Source organism: Monodon monoceros, unplaced genomic scaffold, assembly GCF_005190385.1.
Source record: "Monodon monoceros isolate NGI ecotype Baffin Bay Population unplaced genomic scaffold, NGI_Narwhal_1 Super_Scaffold_4, whole genome shotgun sequence".
NCBI classification, from domain to species: Eukaryota; Metazoa; Chordata; class Mammalia; order Artiodactyla; family Monodontidae; genus Monodon; species Monodon monoceros.
In genome coordinates, this window is record NW_021703781.1 from 76,951,440 (window position 1) to 76,971,964 (window position 20,525).

General features: G+C 50.3%; 1 protein-coding gene across 9 annotated transcripts in view; it reads left to right on the top strand.

The window, feature by feature from the left end:
• Nucleotides 1–4,342: 4,342 nt before the first annotated feature.
• DOCK1 (dedicator of cytokinesis 1) overlaps nt 4,343–20,525 on the top strand; it is a 528,766-nt gene continuing 512,583 nt past the window's right edge. For 5 of the 9 annotated variants that reach the window (XM_029245561.1, XM_029245563.1, XM_029245558.1 and 2 more), the window contains exons 1-2: nt 4,343–6,902; nt 14,752–14,787. In XM_029245561.1, the coding sequence (XP_029101394.1) occupies nt 6,548–6,902; nt 14,752–14,787 (391 nt within the window). In that variant the 5' untranslated portion in view covers nt 4,343–6,547. Of the gene's footprint in view, nt 6,907–14,751; nt 14,788–20,525 lie in introns of all 9 variants that reach the window. The other 4 variants (XM_029245565.1, XM_029245566.1, XM_029245560.1 and 1 more) reach the window with 3 other exon arrangements.

Consider the following 20,525-nt stretch of genomic DNA (forward strand, 5'->3'; position numbering starts at 1 on the left):
TCCTGAACTCAGGTCTGTCCTCTGTGAGTGAGACCCCTGGCTTGCATTAGTTCCCCTTCCTGTGCCGTGGCCCAGAAAATGGCTCCAGGAAGCCACCTGGGAAGCCATAGAACTCACCTCATTCATTTCCCTTCTTCAGGGATCACAGCCCTGCGTCACCTGGAGTCTGATACCTGAAAACCACTGTTTCATCTGGAGGCCCTACGAGTGAAAGCTCTGCTACCATCATCTCATTAAGTCTTCAAGACACTCTAGAAGTCAGATTATCTTAAAAACAAGGGGGGGCTTCCCTGGTGGCACAGTGGTTAAGAATCTGCCTGCCAATGCAGGGATGCAGCCTCTTCCTTTTAAACTTATCTAGATGAGACCCTTCCTGTCTCTGGTTCTGAAAGCGCTCACTGCTTTCGGCATGGGGCCTGAGTGAAGAGGGAGTCAGGAATTATGGTGTGTATCTGTCCCCCCTACTCCTCCATCTTTGGACAGTGCCATTCTGGCTGTCCTTTGGGGACCCACTGTTATGCACTGAATTTTGTCATATGTTGAAGTCCTAATGCAGGGGACACGGGTTCAAGCCCTGGTCCGGGAAGATCCCACATGCCGCGGAACAACTAAGCCCGTGCGCCACAACTACAGTGCCGGTGCTCTAGTGCCTGTGAGCCACAGCTACTGAGCCTACATGCCGCAACTACTGAAGCCTGCACGCCTAGAGCCCATGCTCCGCAACAAGAGAAGTCACCGCAATGAGAAGCCTGTGCACCACAACGAAGAGTAGCCCCTGCTCGCCGCAACCAGGGAAAGCCTGCACACAGCAACGGAGACCCATTGCAGCCAAAAATAAATACATAAAATAAATACATTTATTTTTAAAAACTAAATAAATAATAAAAACGAGGAAACGTAGAGCACCCAGGTAACTTTCCCTGAGTCAGACAGCTGCCAAGGTGTTGGTCATGTGTCTGCCTGACTCTGAGAATGCTACCATGCACTGTCCGGACCCTGAGGGAATCCAGCTTCCAGGGGCAAGGCCTTGACCGTCTCAGGCCTTGCCACCTGGATCCAGGCTCCTTCTATTTCAGGACACTCCCCCTCCCGCAGGTGTCCTGGCCCCCAGCCCCAGAGCTCATTTCTGTGTGTACTCAGTGTGGGAAGGACTGTTTGGTCTGCATTTATATTCACAGTCACATCTGCCCACGAGGCACATTGGGTCAGCAGGCAGCATCCTCTACTGAACAACATATTTGCTCTATGGAGCTGGTTGAAGTTTAACACCAAGGGTCTGCCTTAATGATCTTCACGGAGAATGCAGAGCGGTGCACCTGGGAAATGAGGTAGAACCCGAGTGATTGGAGTGAGGCCAGCCCAGGCTACCGTTTCACAAGCGGCTTTTCAAGTCTCAAGCAATTCCCTTCCCTCAGTTTATTTATTAAAAAATTTCAGGGACTTCCCTGGTGGTCCAGTGGTTAAGACTCCACACTTCCACTGCAGGGTGCATGGGTTCGATCCCTGGTTGGGGAACTAAGATCCCACATGCTGTGTGGCATGGCCCCCCCTCAAAAAAAATTCAAACATATTAAAAAAGTAGAGGGATGAAACACTCATAAACCTATCACCTAGACTGAAGAATTTTGTTTCACTTTTCTTTGTTTTTGCTGCAGTATTTTAAAGTAAATGACAAACTTCTAAACACTGCAGCATGTATCTCTAAAATATAAGGACTTTTCTGATATAACCACAATAATTCTATTATTACACTTAGCAAAATAAATAATTTTAAAATATTATCTACTCTTGGTTCACAGTTAAAATCCTCTCTTGTTAACAACTTTTAGAGTTGGTTTGTTAAAGCAGTACCCAGTCAAGGACTGAATTTCTTATATTTCTTTCTTTTTAAAAATTTATTTATTGTTTATTTATTTATTTTTGGCTGCATCGGGTCTTCGTTGCTGTGTGCGGGCTTTCTCTAGTTGTGGCGAGCAGGGTTAACTCTTCGTTGTGGTGTGAGGGCTTCTCACTGCAGTAGATTCTCTCATTGTGGAGCACGGGTTCCACCAGGGAAGTCCACTTATATTTATTGTCTTTTAAAATCTAGGACAGTTCTTTCCCATCCACCCATTTTTTTCTAATAATACTGACTTGTTGATGACACCAGACCAGTGTCCTACAGAAGAGACTACCTTCTATCTTCATCTGACTGTACAGATATTCCTCAACTTATAGTGGGGTTAGGTCCCAATAAATCCATTGTAAGTTGAAAATATCGTAAGTTGAAGATGTATTTAACACACCTAACTTAACAAAACTCATCGCTTAGCCGAGCCTACCTTAAACGTGCTTAGAATACTCAAGTTATCCTACAGTGGGGCAAAATCATCTAACGCAAAGCCTGTTTTATAAGAAAGTATTGAATATTTCATGTCATTAATTGGATACTGTACTGAAGTGAAACGCAGAATGGTTGGTTGTCTGGATACAGAATGATTGTACATGTATTGGTCATTTCTCCTCCTGATTGCAGGGCTGACTGGGAGCTGTAGCTCCCAGCTGCTGTCCTGTATCAAGAGATAGAATTGGACTGTGTGTCAGTAGCCCAGGAAAATATCAAAATTCAGAATTCGAGGTAAGTTTTATACTGAGTGCACGTCACTTTTGTACCATCCTAAAGTTGAAAAATCTTAAGTCGAACCATCCTAGGTCGAGGACTGTCGGGGGTTCTTGTGATGTCATTTAACCTTTTGCTCAATCTCTATTTTCTGTAAACTGGAATTTAGGTCTAAAGTCTCGAATATACTTTTTTTTTTTTGATTATACTTTTTAGTTCTGCGTGACATTATGTACTGTGACCATATGCCTGGAACACCTGCTACTGGATCAAAGGGGCAGCAACCAGATGCCTCACTGCAGACCCCGTACCTCCTCTTTCAGGTGGCAAACAGTCTGTGGTTAAGCCGCTTGATGAAGTGTGTAAAATCCCTGCATCCCTGTCCTACTCTCGTCTACTCACCACCCTTCCTCGCCAGATAAACGTGTCCCCCTCCCCCATTCACTGTGTCTCTGGTACCTCCACCAGGCAAGATTTTGCTGAATTATCTCTTGAGTTTGCATTGTGAATATGGAAAATTTTTTCAAATTAAAAAAATTAATTTAAATTTTCTTTCTTTTTTTTTTTTTTTTTTTTTTTGCGGTACGCGGGCCTCTCACTGCTGTGGCCTCTCCTGTTGCAGAGCACAGGCTCTGGACGCGCAGGCTCAGCGGCCATGGCTCACGGGCCCAGCCGCTCCGCGGCATGTGGGATCCTCCCGGACCGGGGCACGAACCCGTGTCCCCTGCATCGGCAGGCAGACTCTCAACCACTGCGCCACCAGGGAAGCCCTAAATTTTCTTTTTTAAAAAATATTTATTATTTATTTGGCTGCACCAGGTGTGCGGGCTTCTCATTGCGGTGGCTTCTCGGGTTTCTCACTGTGGTGGCTTCTCTTGCTGTGGAGCATGGGCTCTAGGCGGGCTGGCTTCAGTAGTTGAGGCTCGCGAGCTCTAGAGCGCAGGCTCAGTAGTTGTGGCGCACGGGCTTAGTTGCTCCGCGGCATGTGGGATCTTCCCGGACCAGGGATTGAACCCATGTCCCCTGTATTGGCAGGCAGATTCCCAACCATTGCACCACCAGGGAAGTCCCTGCACGGGATCTTTAGTTGAAGCATGTGAACTCTTAGTTGAGGCATGTGGGATCTAGTTCCCTGACCAGGGATGGAACCCGGGCCCCCTGCATTGGGAGAGCAGAGTCTTAGCCACTGGACCACCTGGGAAGTCCCAATTTTAATTTTCAAAAATTAAAACTGTAATATCAGTTATGCTTTTTCATGGCTCCATCGCAAGATTCTGCCTTATCTGGGGAGGGGGTCACTAGTCTGAACTCCCACTGATGCCTAGGACTGGGGTACTCAGAGCCACAGTGCTCTTGGGCGGGTCACACCTGCAAGCACGGCAGAGATCCAAGTCCTGCGTGATGCCTGGGAGGTATGGCTGAGCTCCGTGGCCCAGCCACGTCAACTCAGGAGTTAAAAATGCCAACTCACCATAACCACCCAGGGCTCGTGGAATTGGAGATGGTGCCAGTCTGGAGCTCAAGCAACCACAGGGCAAGGAGCCAGGGCCCAGACTCGATTTAGAGCCGGAAGATGAGACCACTGTCAGAGTCCGGCAGGGAACGCCAACAAACCTCTCAGAGCTTCAGGGACAGTGGCCAAACATCGCAATAATGGGACCAAAACTTCATTGTCTCCAACACATGGTCTCTGGTCCATCTGGAGTTTTAAAATTCTGATTTAGAGATTTATTTTTATGAGTGTCTTACAAAAGTATACAAATCCCACTCCACATTTATTTATCTATTCAGTGGGTCACCTTTATCAGGGTGAAAGTGGAAACTGCTCTAGAAAATGTTAACCATGATGTTATTAAGCAAAAAACCTGGGGGCAGCATCAGATGAGGAAACCAAGCACAGCTAGAGAATGTCTTACCTGTATAGCAATATCTTCACCCTTGATCCTCAGAAGAGCTGCGTGAGGTTGGTATCATTACCCCTAGTTTATAGGTAGGGCTCTCAGAACCCTAAGGCTTACAAGCAGAAAAGGCTAGAAATGGAAGAACGGTCACACAGCTGGCAATGGCAAGGCCAGGACTCTGAGATGTGCGTGGCTCTCAGGCCCCTGGTCTTTCACTACAATACGCCATCTTCCCCAACATGTAGCCATACAAGCAAAAGTAAAATTGCGCACAAGAGAGATCAGCATCACTAAAATGTTTTCCAGGTTTTCCTTGCAGAATTCCAAGTTCCTAACAAGACCTAGAAGGCCCTTCTACTGCAGGCCCATTTCTTGGCCCTTTTCCCCTGGCTCCCTGTGCTTCAGCCACAGTGTACTAGAAGTTCCTTGAAGGATTTGTGCTCCTTCCCACCCCAGGGCCTTTGCACATGCTGTTCCCTCTGCTAGTCTCTGCTTTTCCTTAAAGTCTTGGCTTTCTCTGTTTTCTCAGGGAAGCCCGTCCTGATTTGGAGTCGGTCAGGCCGACATGTCATTTGTCTCAGAGTGCCCTACTTCTCCTGTACAGCACTTTCACTGTGCTTCTCCTTCAAGGCTCCGAGTCACCAGGCCACGGGTTCAGGGCCTGAGCTCCTGAGGTTTCTAATTTCTACAGGAGGTTTTAAGTGTGTACATGAGGTTGTGTGTGATTGGAGCTCAGTCTCCTTCCTTCTGTGGGACCTAAGTTCCTTATCAGTAAAACAGGGCCTGCAACTTTCTATAAATCAGTGGTTGATGTCCGTGAACTCTCAAGTCATACATTATCGTCTGTACGTAGGAGGTTGCCTCTCAGCCACCCAAACTGACAAGCTCTTAGGGCATTCTCAAGTGTTTAATTAATTTATATTCTGGGTGGAACGTTGAGATTTCCCTGTCTCAAAGTGGTCCCAAGGACAGGCGACGGGCATTCTCTACAGCAGAATGGTGGCCTTCCTGGCCTTTCCTAGGCCCTACCAGCCCCTTCCCCAGCTCTGCCATCCAGCGCTGTCCCTACCCCACGGGGCTTTCCAATCTTTTCTACCTTCCTTCGTCCAATCCTTGAAGGCTTTCAGGCCTACTGCCTTGTCACTGGCTCTTGGGGTCATGAGGAGGCGACCAGCCAGTTAATATTCCATGACACCAAATTTACTCCATTTTGTGGGCTGTCTTCATTCTGAAGCTGTCTCATTCCTCCTTTTCTTGGTTTTGACCTATTCTTTTCTGAAATTATGGTAAAAATAACTGTGTGTGTGTGTGTTGTTGTAAGTTTTTCCTTGGAGAAATCTGAAACCCCATCTTCTACTGCTGTGGAAAACACAACAGTCTGAGAACTCGTACAGGGTGAAGAGCACGTTCCTAAGAGGCCAGCGTGTCTGCTCCAGACCAGGCCTGGGGGTTCCTCTCCAGGTCAGCATCTCTTCCCCTCTTTCCCCACTTCACAGACCTTGAGTCCTACTCAGCTAGCAGAAGTTTCTGGGGGCCCAAGGAGGCTGAGGTCTCTGGGCCCCAGCGGGGCCTTGCCTGCCTTTCCCTCTTGGCCTCTCCGGGTAAATGCACTCATTCCACACTCCAGCAAGAGGTCACCTTCCCGGTAAGCGCTCCCTGCCCAGCACTGCACCATCTCCTGCCACCAGCCTTGGGTGTCCCTGCTCAAGCACTAGGAGCCGACCCACCTCTTGTTATTCTGCTCATCACCTCCCCACCCCTGGCTTGGCTAGTGTGGTGCTCCTAGCGCACCCTGGCACTGGGTAGGTGCTCAGTTAATGGTTGTCAAATGAATGAATGAACCACGTGCTCTGGGAAGGCTCCTCCCAGGGAACCTGCGGGTTTGCTCGGCTCCAGGCCTCTCCCCCCAAAGCGGAAACTGAGTTGGGGACATCACATCACCGCGCGCCAGTCTAACCAGGGGCTGTTGCAAGCCACAAGCTTCACAAATTGCCAAGAATCCCCCTGCCCACCTGCCGGCCAGGGCGCACCCCTCTGAGAGGGGTGTATGACATCCAGCCCCCGGGAGAGCTCCGTGGACAAGGGGGAGACGACGCCCCCGCGGGGCTGCTCCTCGGGGGGTGGGGTCGCGGGCCATGGCCCCCCGCCCGCCGCCGTCCCGCCTCCCGCCGGCGCTCCCGGCCTTTCCCATCCGGCCCGCGACGCTCCGCCCGCCCCGCCCCACATGACACCGCCTCCGCCGCAAACTTTTTCCACCCCATCCTGTCGCGGCTCGAAAGGAATGGAAAATGGCGGCCTAGGCGCGGAGTTTCCTGGCGGAGCGGCGGCGGCGGCCTGGGCGCCGGGACGCGGGCGGCGGCATGACGCGCTGGGTGCCCACCAAGCGGGAGGAGAAATACGGCGTGGGTGAGCACCTCCCGCGCGCCGCGCTCCGGGCCGGCGGGGCGGGGCGGGGGCGCCCGGGAGCCTGTTGCCGGCGGCCCGGGCGGCGCGGGCGGGACGCGGAGGGGCCGCGGAGGCCGGGAACCCGCGTCCCCGCCCTGCCCGCCTGAGGGTCCGTCTGCGGGCACTGCCCCCTCGGACCCCGGGCGCACGCTGTTCCCGCGCCCGCTCCGGAGCCCGCGCGAGCCGGGCCGGGGACACGCGGGGGTGGGGGGAGGCTTGTGTCACTTCCCGAGGGTGTCCCCTCCGACATCCAGCTCTCGGGCGGGCACCCCGGCGGCGGAGCCTTCCAGCCCCCGGGGCTGTCCCCGACGCCTCGACCCCAGCTGGGCAGGGCCGGGCCGGGCCGGGCCGGGAGGCCCCGGCGGCATTGTTCGGCCGCGCCTTTTTGCTTTTCGGATGAAGTTGTGGTCAGTGTCTGCGGCTCCGGGCGGACAGTTTCAAGTTGCAGCGACCAGAGCGAAGAACTGTGCTCTCCCCCGGTGGGAGGTGGCGTGTGCGACCGGGGCTGGGCGATCGCGCCGCCTGCCGCTCGGTGGTCCTGCCCTGGACGGCGCGGGACCCTCGGAGACCAGCGGCCGAGCGCTCCGGGGTCCCCGGCGCCTGGAGCGGGTTGCGAAGGGCGGGGCCTGTTTTGGCTCCGCTGTTCTTTGTCGCTTCCTGGGGGGAGTAGGGAGGGTCGGCTGCAAGTTTACGTTTCGGACCAAGTACACATTCCAGAGTCGGAGGCTCTCCTTAGTGGCAAAGCAAGCAGCCCCCCAGGCCCCGTGCGCCCTGCCGCCCTCCTGGCGGGGGTTGGTAGCCTGGCCTGCGGAGGCCTGTGGGTGCTTGCCTTCTCTTAACTTGCGCACCGGAGGCTCTGTCTGGGCCCGCGGCGGGTCTCCCCCTCCGCACGGCTTCTCAGTTGGCTTCAGTCCCTCTTTCCTCCTGCTCCGCGATCCAGAGGCGTCCTTGACCACCTCTTCAGCCAGGCTGCACTCTGCCTGACTTGGAAGGCCTTTTGTAGCCTTGGCTTCCTCTCCGAAGCCAGGTGGTGCCCTCCTGGGGTTCCAGACCCGGCGGCCCGCCCCGCCCCGCCCTCCCGACCCTGAGCCTTTGCGGGGAGCAGCCCACTCCCACTGCTGGTGTGGTTCGGCCCTCCCACTTTGGGGAAGCCTGGGTGGTTCTGCTCCCAGGGCTCTCTCTTTTCTTTCTGTGATGCTTCTGTTAGATGCCAGGGACGTAGAGTGGAGCTGGCCTGGACATTGGGACGGTTGTAGGTCCCCTCTGGGCCCGCAGGGGCTTGTTGCACAGGTGGCGCTGCTTCAGGACCACTGTGGCTTAATTCCCTTCCCTCCCCTGTTTTAGAGATGAGGCCTCCGAGGCTCAGGCACATCTACAAAGGCCAGTAGCAGAGCTGGACTTCCGAGTGCAGCTGAGTTTGTAAGCAGCGTCCTGTGGCCATTCAGGTGGTTTCAGCCCCGAGAGAAAGGTCCTCATCGATCCACATTGGATGAGGGAGGTTTGGATGTGCAGATTCCTGCTGGATCAACTTCGGGTGTGGGGCGGCATTGGGGGGGGGCGTCTGGGCTGCAGTGAGCCTGCTGGGATGCTGTGTGTGAGGGGAGGGCTGAGGGCAGACCCTCAGGGAACGCAGTGCTTAGAGATGGAAGAGAAGCTGGAGCCCTGGGGAGAGGCGGGGGCCAGGCGGGGGCAGCAGAGCCCAGCACTCCAGCTCAGGACTTGCCCTCTCAGTCCTGTGTGGTGGGGACTGCTGTCCCTCCCACTTCTCAGAGGCAAAAGACAGACTAGCGCCACTAGTAAGTGCTCCATCCTGAAACTGAACCCTGGTGGTGGCTCTAGAGTTCATGGTCACCCCACCGTGCTCACCAGGAGATGGGTGAGGGACCTCTCTTTAAGGTCGCTTTGATACCCTTGGCTCCCAGGGTGACCTGGATGGTGTCAGTGAGAACCCTGGAGGTGTCCATACCTGTGGAGTGACTTGTGTCTCATGACCAAAGGGAACATTCACAAGTAGAGACCCACAAGCAGGGTCTCCCCGCTGGGGAGGCAGCTGTGAGCATGAACGTGGTTGTGTCCTTCCCACGGTAAGTCACATGCCTTCCAGAAGCTTTGCTAGCACTCACGGCAGTGCCTTCTAACATCACACCTTTGGCTAATACTTTGGTTTTAGGAAAACTCCAAGTTGAAAAGTTTCCAGAGAAGAAGAGTATCCTGGAGGTTTTGGAACAAGTTCTGGGAAGAATGTGAGTGGTGGTCAGGCAGGGGAGATGGGAGGGGGTCGTCCTGCCTAGTTTCACCAGGTGGAGAGGACGAGACAGCACAACTCTTTCAGCAGCAGGAGGAACTTTAAATAACTGGACCCCCTGTCGGGGAGGGCGCGCAGGCCTAGAGCTCGTAGAGTTCCCGATTTGGGGCAGGGGAAGCCTAGGGCGCTTGAGTCAGGCTGCCCTCCTGTCTGGGAGTTTGCCTGGGGAGGATCCCGCTGGTTCTCAGGGAGTGGGCTGGCTAGGAAGATGTAAGTGTTGGATGTAGGGATTCATTTCCACGAGTTTAATTCCTCTTTCTGCCGAAGGAAAAATGACTGGAGATCCCCTTTACCAACCACAGCGTTTTTTGGGGGGAGCCTCACAACAGGACTGTGTTTCCCTAGATGGGCCCTGGTGGGTCTGTGGGCGGCCAGGCTTCCACCCGGCCAGTGACTTGGCCCCTGAATGAATCACGAGGGGAGAGAAAATGGTAAAACTCCATCTCATTTGGAAACATGAATCACAGCTCATTGTTTGCAAGTACTTAGAATCTGTTAGAAGCATTGTTTGTAAATGAGACACTTCAGTTATTTATTTACTTTGTGGAATCCGGAAAGGAGTAAACAGCTGATCTGTTGCCTGCTCAGCAAAGGCAGGAAACTGCTGGTGGCCCCCCCCCCCCCCCCCCGCATTCATGGTGCGGGGGATGGGTCACCTGTGAAATTGACCAGCCTGTTAATTTCTCCCCTTGGGCTTGAGTTTGGTGGGTCAGTTTTTACAGACCTGGGTTATTAACACGGACATGAACTTTGACCTAGCTGTCACACTGAGGGGTTGGACCAGATGAACTTTCCCATCATCCCCCAACTAGGCAGAGTCAAAACGTCCCAACACCAGTAAAATTGTGTTCATGGGGATCCTGTTCTTCAGATGAGGTGAAAAGATGCAGCCGTCACATCTGAGGCTGGCGTGCTCACGTCTCAGTGACGGCACAGAAGGCAGAATAACGGCCCCCCAAGTGTCCAGGATGCGTGAATGTGGTGTGTGACACGGCAGAAGGGACTTGGCAGATGAGATCACGGCTGTGAACCCGAGGTGCAGAGATGGTCCCGGGTTAGCCACGTGGGCCCCCAAAGCAGAGGACTTTCTTTGTCTGCTCGCACAAGAGAGATTCGGCAGAAGTGGAGTCAGAGCGATTCCGAGCCTGGGAGGGTTCCATGCCCGGATGCTGGCCCGGAGATGTCGATGTCCACTTGCTACCAGGCAGAGGCCTCAGGGAGCTGAGGTTGGCCCCAGCTGACAGCCAGCAGGGAAATGGGGACCTCAATCCTGCAATTATAGCTGGATTCTGCCAGCACCCCTGAATAAGCCTGGAAACATTCATCCTTGAGCCTCCTGTGGATTGCAGCCGGCCAGCACCTTGACTTTGAGACCTAGAGCCACTGGGTGTCTGACCTGGAGCACAGTGAGATAATGAATGCAGGTGGTTTTCCACTGCCAAGGGTGTGATGATTTGTTATGGCAGCAATAGAACAGGAATGGAGGTGGTGTGGAGAGCAGCCTGGGCGAGACTACGGTTCTCTTTCCACCCTTTAGCTTTGCTGGAGGCAGATTGAACGAACACCAGTGACCTCAGCGTGCCCTTCACTCTCCACTCCAGGCAAACCTCAAAAAGGGGATGTGGGCACTGGCACCGAGACATCTTTAACTTCTGGCTCTTAATTGTTATGTGGCCCTTGAGCAAGTTATTCCTGCTTTCTTAGCCTCAGTTTCCTCATCTGGAAAGTGGACCCAAGCCTGCCTACTGCAAAGACCGGTGGGGATTCACTGGGATAATGTCCTCAGAGCACAAAGCCCTGAGATCAGCGTTGGCGATAAGCCAGGTACGCCATGGAGCGGTGCTTTTAGTAATTTTTTATTTAATAAAGCTTAGTTTAGAAATGTAGTGACAAGTGATTTCCTGTTTGGATTTGACAGTCACGGTGGCTGGAGGGATGCTTCTCTTCCAAACTTGTTGTCTTAATGGTGTGTTTTGCCCCCATATTAGGGGGATGTGACATCTTGCTTGGTGTTAGGGATTGTGACGTGTGTATTCAGATTAGCCCTGCGTGATGATAATTGCTAGGAATGGTGTAATATCCAGTAAATTTGGGAGTGTGAGAGTTGCTGAGAGGTCCTCTTTGTTGCTTAGAGTAGCAAGCAAGCTGCTACTTTGGGGGAAGAAAAATTTGATTTGATTGTAAGTAAATAGAAATGCAGACATTTTCATTCATTGGAGTTGCAGAAAAATGAAATTAAGGCATATTATATTTCTACAAACCTGATTTTACTTTGGAAACACTATAAACATTTTAAATTTATTGTAGTGCCACTGTTGGCCCAGAATATCAGACGTCTTATCAGGATTGTCTTAGCGGGTGTGAATGGTTCTTTCTCTTGTTCTTTTGCGACCTCAGAGGATGCAGGTAGTCCAGACACGGAGAAAGAAACAGGCAGTTGTGAGTCCTGTGCTGGGTACAGCTGAGGAGCCACAGTGCCCGAGGGCATCTGCCATCTCTCTGTCTCTCCTCTCTTTTTCTCTTTCTTCCCTTCTTCCCTTTCCCCCTTGTTCTTTCCTTCGTTTCACTCCTTGCTCTCCCTTTTTTTCTTCATTAACTTTGAATTTTCAGATAATTACAGACCCAACAGTTGTAAGAAATAGTACAGAGAGACCCTGTGTACCCGCTACAATTTTTCCCCAAGGTTATATCTTGCAAAACTGCAACACACGGTATCAGAACCCGGATATTGACATTGAAGAAGATACAGAACATTTCCATCATCCCAAGGACCCCTCCTGCCCTTTTGTTGCCAAACCCACCTCCCTCTGCCCTTCCGCATCCTCCCTGGCAACCATTAATCTGTTCTCCATTTCTATAATTTTGTAATTTCAAGAACGTTACATGAATGGGGTCTTGCAGTATGTAACCTTTTTGGATTGCCTTTTCTTGCTGAACATAATTCTCAGGAGAGTCATCAGGTTGCTGTGTGTATCCATGGTTTGAAGGATGTCTGGGTTTTGGCTGTTACTAGTAAAGCTGCTGTGAACATTCACACACAGGTTTTTGTGTGAATGGAAGTCTTCGTCTTCTGGGATAAGTGCCTAGGAATGCAGTTGTTGAATGGAAAGGTAGTTTGGCTTTTTAAGAAACTCCCAAACTTTTCCCGAGCGGCTGTGCCATTTTATGTTCCCACCAGCCGTGTGTGTGTGTGTGTGTGTGTGTGTGTGTGTGTGTGTGTGTGAGAGAGAGAGAGAGAGAGAGAGAGAGAGAAGAGAGAGAGAGAGAGAGAGAGAGAGAGATCCAGTTTCTCCGCATCCTAGTTGACATTTGCTCTCGTCCCCTGCATCGGCAGGCCAACTCCCAACCACTGCGCCACCAGGGAAGCCCTCATCAAAAACTTTATCAGCCTTTATCCTGGCCTGTTTGCTGTTTACAGTCGCTGCTGCCTTTCCTCAAGAGTGTGATACACAATTTAGATGCCATCTTGCTGATTTTGTTTAACTTACACGGATACGTTAGGTATACTTTTAGGTATAAATGTAACTATTGTGATTTCCGTCCTGAATTAGGGTTGCCTAGCTGCTGTAAACAAACAGCCCCACCGTTTCACTGGCTTCATACAATGAACGTTCCTTTTTCCTTCACGTCACAGACCACGTGGCTGGTGGGGAGCGGCCCGGGAGCTCTGTTCCATCAGGTCATTCAGGGACCAGGGTGTCTTCTATCCTGTGGCTCTGCCCCCTGCCAGGATCTTGGGCTCCTTGCCTTTTAATTTGGGGGTGGGGGAAAGAAAGAGATGAAGGCTAGTTCACAGGAGATTTCTTCCCTGCCAGGGCTGGAGGTGGTGCCATCCTTCTGGTCACATTCTTTTGTTTAGAGCTCCGTCCCTGGCCAGCGTGTGGGATCCAGAAATGTAGTCTTGCTGTGTGCCCTGCAGGAGGCTGATGTGGAGCTCCTGCGTGTGTTTTCCATTGATCAGCAAGAGCTGTGATGGACCGGTTAGCAACATGGGCATTGAGCCAGGGGTTGTAAGATCTCATACCTTTTAGTCCCTGAGAATCCTTTGGCGGAACAGATGGCCAGACCCCTACAGAGATGTGAAGAGATGTGAACGGGGACAGATGCCGCCTTTTTCTTTGAGGTATATTCCACTACTTATGTCCCGTAGATTTCAGGATGTTCTTTGCTGTGTACTTAATCCAGATGGCTGCTGGGGTCAGGGGAGTGGACCCTTTAGCATAAGGAAAGCTCTCTAAATTGGTCATCTTCGTATTTGTCGGCAGTTCCTATTCTCACCACCCTAAAATGTATGCAGCACCCCAGACCCCATTCCTGGGTCTGTTGAATTCTTTTGACCTCAGAAGATGGTTACTAAAGCCTGCTAGTGAAAACTGTGTCTGCTTCTAAGCGTTAGCCTTTGTTTCTTTGTTAGAATGGAGTCTTCATTTTCTTTTTTAATAATTGAAGTACAGTTGATTTACAATGTTGTGTTAGTTTCAGGTGTACAGCAAAGTGATTCAGTTAATATATATATATAATATATTTATAGAAATAAAGATATATTCTTTTTCAGATTCTTTTCCATTATAGTTTATTACAAGGTGTTGAATATAGTTCCCTGTGCTATACAGTAGGTACTTGCTACTTATCTGTTATATATATAATAGTTTGTATCTGCTAATCCCAAGCTCCTAGTTTATCCACCCCCTGCCCCCCTTTCCCCTTTGGCAACCATAAGTTTGTTTTCTATGCCTGTGAGTCTGTTTCTGTTTTGTAAATAAGTTCATTTGTATCACTTTTTAGATTCCATATATAAGTGATAATATGATATTTGTCTTTCTCTGTCTGACTTATTTCACTTAGTATAATCTCTAGGTCCATCCATGTTGCTGCAAATGGCATTATTTCATTCTTTTCTATGGCTGAGTAGTATTCCATTGTATATATGTACCACCCCTTCTTTATCCATTCATCTGTCGATGGACCTTTAGGTTGTTTCCATGTCTTGGCTGTTGTGAACAGCGCTGCAATGAACGAACCTTCATTTTCTGAAATAGCATTTGACTTTATGACCAGGCAGGCACTGAAAAAGGCTGTAAGGGTAAATCAGTCAGAACTGCAGTAACTTCAAGTGATGTGAGGGGACTTGATGGCGTGGGATTTTAAAGAGCGCTGGACCAGGAGCCAGAAGGCCTGGAGTCCAGGCCTGGGTGCAGCACTTAGTGCCACCTTACTGACCTCCCCAACCTCAGGCCCTGCACGGGGCCCTGGGAGAGTCCCAGAGCCTGTGCTCACCTCTCAGCTGCCCGCGAGGAGCTACAGGGATCACGTGTGCGGGAGAGCTTGCAGCCAGAAAAAGTACCGCTCGGATTCGCTTACTGTGTGGGTGTTAACTTTCTATAGAGAAAACACGCAATTTCTGGTGATGGTTTTCTTGACTTTTGATTGGAAGAGGGCAGTGTGGCCTCGTGAGCTTTCCTTTTCCTAAAGTTTGCTAATTTTTATTTTATTTGTTACAGACAAGTTGTCTGGCGATGGACTGGCATCGTGGGCAGGTGAGCATTCTGAATGAGCTGCTCACCTGGGCAGTTGAACCTGCGTGTAGGTAGAGAGGAGGAGTGATGGAGTGATGGCGTAATTGTGTCCCAGCTTCAGGGATGAGCACAGTGGTCCTCAACCACAGGGAATTAGCCATAGAAGAAAATGGTGCCTTCAGACAACCCCTTCCTCCCTCCCTCCCTCCCCCCCACCTTCCTGTTTACTTGACAGCTTTGTTCCTAGACCTCGAGGATCCAGAGACACCCCATGTCTCATCTCCGCTGGATTTTTGCCATTAAGTGAATTACTCAAAACTCTGCGGCGTTCGGCACTTTGGGGTTTGCAGGCATGTGGATCTGTTCGGTTCTTTTTTCACGTTCAGTTTGTCTTCTGAGAGTGTGTCCTCCATCCCAGCTCTCGAGGTCTCTGATCAGACTCCCGAGACCATGGTGGCTGCCGCCTCCTTGGCAAGGGCATCCTTTAAAACGCCCCTCCCGGCCTTCTTGGCCCCCTTTCCTGCTGCACTCCTGTCCCACCGGCTGCCTGGCTGGTCCCAGGTCACGGTCTGCAGTTTCCTGCCTCAGCTCCATAGGGTCTGTGCCAGATCCGGCTCATTCCCCCCTCCCGGCATTGCTGGGCTGCCGAGCCCTTCCGGAATTGACCGTCCCCTGTGTTGCCAACCTCGGGCTGCGGGACACTGTTGTGTGAGGGCTAAGGCCCCAGGGAGAATGGTCCTCAGTCCCCAGGGCCTGGGAGTCTTGAGGGACAAGGGAGGGGAGTGGTGGAGAGAGCGTGGGGAGGGGGCAAGCGGGCCCTGGGGTCAGGGAGTCAGGATTGAGGAGACCAGAGGCCAGCCTCCCCCAGATCTCACAGCACTCTGGTTTCCCTTCTTAATTTCATCAGCCAGAGTCTCGTACAGATTTGGCTGATAGAGCAGTGGTGCCCAGCAAGGGGTCCTGAGCAGCTGGCCTGAATATGGGGGAGGGAACCTGTCTAAGACTCAGTGCCTTGTCCCTCTAATATTCAGCGACATCCCTGCAAAGAAGGTACTTTGAGTGGAGGCTGCCCGGTCTAGGACCATAGTGCTGGGTCGGGATGCCCCTGGGCCTCTGAAGCCCGTCTGCCCCAGTTTTACTCACTTGTCGACCATGGATGACAGTAGTTTCTGCCTCACAGAGTTGCTCAAGGGTTAAATGGGCGAATTCATGTAAAGCAGGTTTTCTTGACCTGTGTACTAGTGGCATTCTGGGTTGGATGTTTTTTGGTCACGGGGGGCAGCCCTGTGTACTGTGGGTACTTGGCAGCATCCCTGACCTCCATCCACTAGATCCCACTAGCAATCCTCTCCCTTCAGCGGTGCCAACCCAAAATAGGTCCAGACATTGCCACCTGTCCCCCTGGGGGCCAGATGGCTCCCACTGGTGTCAATAAAGTGCTGGGAGTCACCCCCAACTCCTAGTCAGCACTCTGTAGTTGTTTACTGTAGTATTGTGACTGTGTTGTTAGAAGCAAAGTCTTTGCCGCATATTTGGGAGGGAAAGTTAGAAACCTGCAGGACTTGTTTCCCGCGGGGTGTGCTTTGGGCAAGGGGACTTGGAGGAGGAAGCCTAAGGGGGTTGGGGGAGGGGTTAGCGGGGCACCTGGGCTGTCTAAGGATGTTCAGGAGACAGCTATGTTTCTTCTTTCCGAGAGACAAACAGCAGTTTTGAGGTCATGTCCTGGGAAAAATGCACAGATTACCAGGGGAATTATGGTCCATCCCCAACATTCTGTCTAAGAAATATCATTCAGGCTGCCCACAGACCTTCATAAATACGGGAGGTCAGGCATTCGCTCTTGGAGTTTTATTTGCTGGAATAAAGGCACTTATCAAGACTCCATTTCCCCCCCCCCCAAATAATAACTTATTTTCTTGAACATAATTGGCTTAACCAGGGGCAAATAATGATGTAGCAGGAGGGAAATGTGATTATTTTTCTTCCAAATTGATGTGCTTCTATTAACTTCACAAGATTAATTTTCAAGTCCTTCTAACAACATCATGTGTGTTCTACTGCCCATTTTTCAAAGGTAAGAATGCGTTTTGGTCCTCCAGGCGCTGTGACCAGGCTGCCAAGTTTCTTCAGATGGTTCTTGGGGGGTATTGCTTTGAGGATCAGCCTGGAGAGGCCAGGGCGAGGGAGAGGTGGGGACGGGAACCCCTACTGGGGACTCCCGCGTATAACAGGGAAGAGAGCTTCCTTTGGTTGATCTCACTGATGGCTGGTGGTGTTTCCATACTGAAGTTCTGGCACATCCTACCCTGTGTGTTCTGGCGGTGCCACAGTGCCTTTGTGCATGCTCTTCTGGCTGCCTGGAAATGCCCTTTGTTTATCTTCCATCTGTCAAGCTTTTCCAGGCTCAGCTCAACTTGTAAACCTTTCTTTTTTTTAATTTAATTTATTTTATTGAAGTGTAGTTGTTTTGTTTTGGTTTGGCCACACCACGAGGCGTGTGGGATTTTAGTTCCCTGACCAGGGATCGAACCCATACCCCCTGCAGTGGACCGCCAGGCAAGTCCCACAGTGTAGTTGATTTACAGTGTTGTGTTAATTTCTGCTGTACATCAAAGTGATTCAGTTATACCTATATACATTCTTCTTCATATTCTTTTCCATTATAGTTTATCATAGGATATTGAATATAGTTCAATATACCATATACTGCTATACAGTAGGACCTTGTTGTTTATCCATTCTATATATGATAATCCCGAACAGCCAGTCCATCCCTTCCCCACCTCCCCTCCCCCTTGGCAACCACAAGCCTGTTCTCTATGCCTGTGAGTCTGTTTCTGTTTTGTCAATAAGTTCATTTGCGTCATATTTTGGAGTCCACATGTAGGTGATATCATATGATACTGTCTTTCTCTGTGTGACTTACTTCCCTTAATATGATAATCTCCATCTGTGTTACTGCAAATGGCACTATTTCATTCCTTTTTACGGCTGAGTAGTATTCCATCGTATATACAGACCACATCTTCTTTATCCATTCGTCTGTCAGCGGACACTTAGGTTGTTTCCATATCTTGGCGATTGTAAATCATGCTTCTGTGAACATTGGGGTGCAGGCATCTTTTTGAATTAGAATTTTCTTCGGATACATGCCCGGAAGTGGGATTGCTGGATTATATGGCAACTCTATTTTCAGTTTTTTGAGGAATCGCCATACTTTTTTCCATTTACATCCCCACCAACAGTGTAGGAAGTCAACTGGCCAGTCTTCCTTGATTCACCCGGCTGCACGAGGGGCCCTTCTGCAGGCTGCTCTCTGCAGTTCCGTAACATGCTTCTGTCTGTGGGCGCCGTTGGTGGACTCCTCCTTCATGTCCCCTGCTGGACAGAGGGCCCCTGGGACAAGGGCTGAGTTGTGTTCCTTCCTCTGTTCCCTGCACCTGTGTGGTCCCTGGCACATCTTGTTGAGTGAAGGTGAAGGGACAGCTAGAGTTCATCTCGGCAAAGTATCAGGAGCTAATTTGAAAGCTGTGAGTGTGTGTATCTAGGTTATTACAAAATATTGAGTATAGTTCCCTGTGCCATGCAGTAGGTCCTTGTTGGTTCTCTATTTTATTTTTATTTAATTAGTTAATTCATTGATTAATTTATTTTGGCCGCCCTGCTCGGCATGCGGGATCTTAGTTCCCCAACCCAGGATCGAACCTGCGCCCCCTGCAGTGGGAGCCTGGAGTCTTAACCACTGGACTGCCAGGGAAGTCCTGATTATATCTATGTTATATATAGTAATTGCTAGACTCTTAAAGCCAAAAGCACAACATTGTCTTGGTTTTCTAATTGAAGGACCAGGGCTGTGAGGGTAGAGCTGGGCTGGGATCCTCTGTGGCAGGCCCCCTTAGAGCTTTAATGAACACAAGAGGCCTCGGAAGTGCTGGGAGTGGGGGAGGGGCAGGGAACCTTGAGGGAAAGGTTAAAACCAGTGATGCAACAGAAATCCAATTCTGTAGGATTCCTGCCTCTTCAACCGTGTGTTGCCTCCAGTTGAAAAGAAAATAAAACCTCCATTTTACAGTTTTCACCTGACCAGTAGTTACCAGTGGGGACCATGTGTGATCAAGGGCTCGAAAACATTTGCACAATTTCCCTCTTCGACCGCTGTGATTTACAGGCAGGCACTTAAAGGTGGGATTAACGTGGAATGAGCCTTCAGAGTGAAGAATCTAAGTGCCTGGGAATAAAGTAGCGGATAAAAGTGTTTCTTAAGGACAGAGTTTTAATAATCATGGCATAAATAGTATAGCAGTAGTTACTTACATTTTTGAAGTCGATATTTTATTCACCTGTCAAAGTCTGCCACTTACCTGCAAATACATGCAGCGGCTTTGCAAACGTGCTTTAAATGTGTCAGCCTACAAGTTTTGGACCAGCTTATAAAATTTTCATTGGGCTTCCCGCCTTTGTCACTGACTTAATGATGATTCCTCTCGTGGCTGGCATTGCATCACAGCTGGAAGAAATGGAATGGTGGTGTTGAATCTTGTTTTCATTTTTTTATGAACACTTCTTGTCTCATACAGGCCACCTTGCTGGGCAGTGGGCCATTTGCCCTCTGCTTATGCTCTAAAATACTTTTAATTATGCGCACGCGCACACACACACACACACACACACACACGCGCGCGCACACACACACACACACACACACACACACAGCTGGCTGAAATCCTGGCATTACCTGGTCCAGCTTCTCCACTTTACTCTTCTTCTTACCTTTTCTTACCGCTCGGGATTCATGGGTACATTTCTAAACATAAACACGTGGCAGAGTATATGTGTCATAGCTGCACCCATATGGACAACCGAAAACCTCGAAGGGCAGGAGAGACCAAATGAAGTGATGTTATTAGAAAACCTTTCATGGGACCCTTCTAGAGCAGGGATGCTTCCAATTTCTTCCTTTTCTGAGATGACAAGTGGAGGGAATACCCAAAAGTTCAAGTAGAGATGACTTTTTTTTTAATTGAAGTATAGTTGATTTACAATGTTGTGTTAGTTTCAGGTGTACAGCACAGTGATTTAGTTTATATATATATAATATATAAAGTATATATATATAATATATATAAATATATATATAGAATATATATGGGACTTCCCTGGTGGCGCAGTGGTTAAGAATCCTCCTGCCAATGCGGGGGACACGGGTTCGAGCCCTGGTCCGGGAAGATTCCACATGCCACAGAGCAACTAAGCCCGTGCGCCACAGCTGCTGAGCCTGTGCTCTAGAGCCTGCGAGTCACAACTACTGAGCCTGCATTCCTGGAGCCTGTGCTCCGCAACGAGAGAAGCCACCGTGATGAGAAGCCTGTGCGCCGCAACGAAGAGTAGCCCCTGCTTGCTGCAACTAGGGAAAACCCACATGCAGCAATGAAGACCCAAGGCAACGAAAAATAAATAAAATTGATTCTTTTTTTTTTGAATCACTTGGCTTTTCTTTTTTTTTAAAATTTATTTTATTTTTGGCTGTGTTGTGTCTTCGTTGCTGCGCGCGGGCTTTTCTCTGGATGCGGCGAGCAGGGGCTACTCTTCATTGTGGTGCACAGGCTTCTCATCGCGGTGGCTTCTCTTGTTGCAGAGCACGGGCTCTAGCTGCGCAGGCTTCAGTAGTTGTGGCTCGCGGGCTCTAGAGCACAGGCTCAGTAGTTGTGGCGCACGGGCTTAGTTGCACCGCGGCATGTGGGATCTTCCCAGACCAGGGC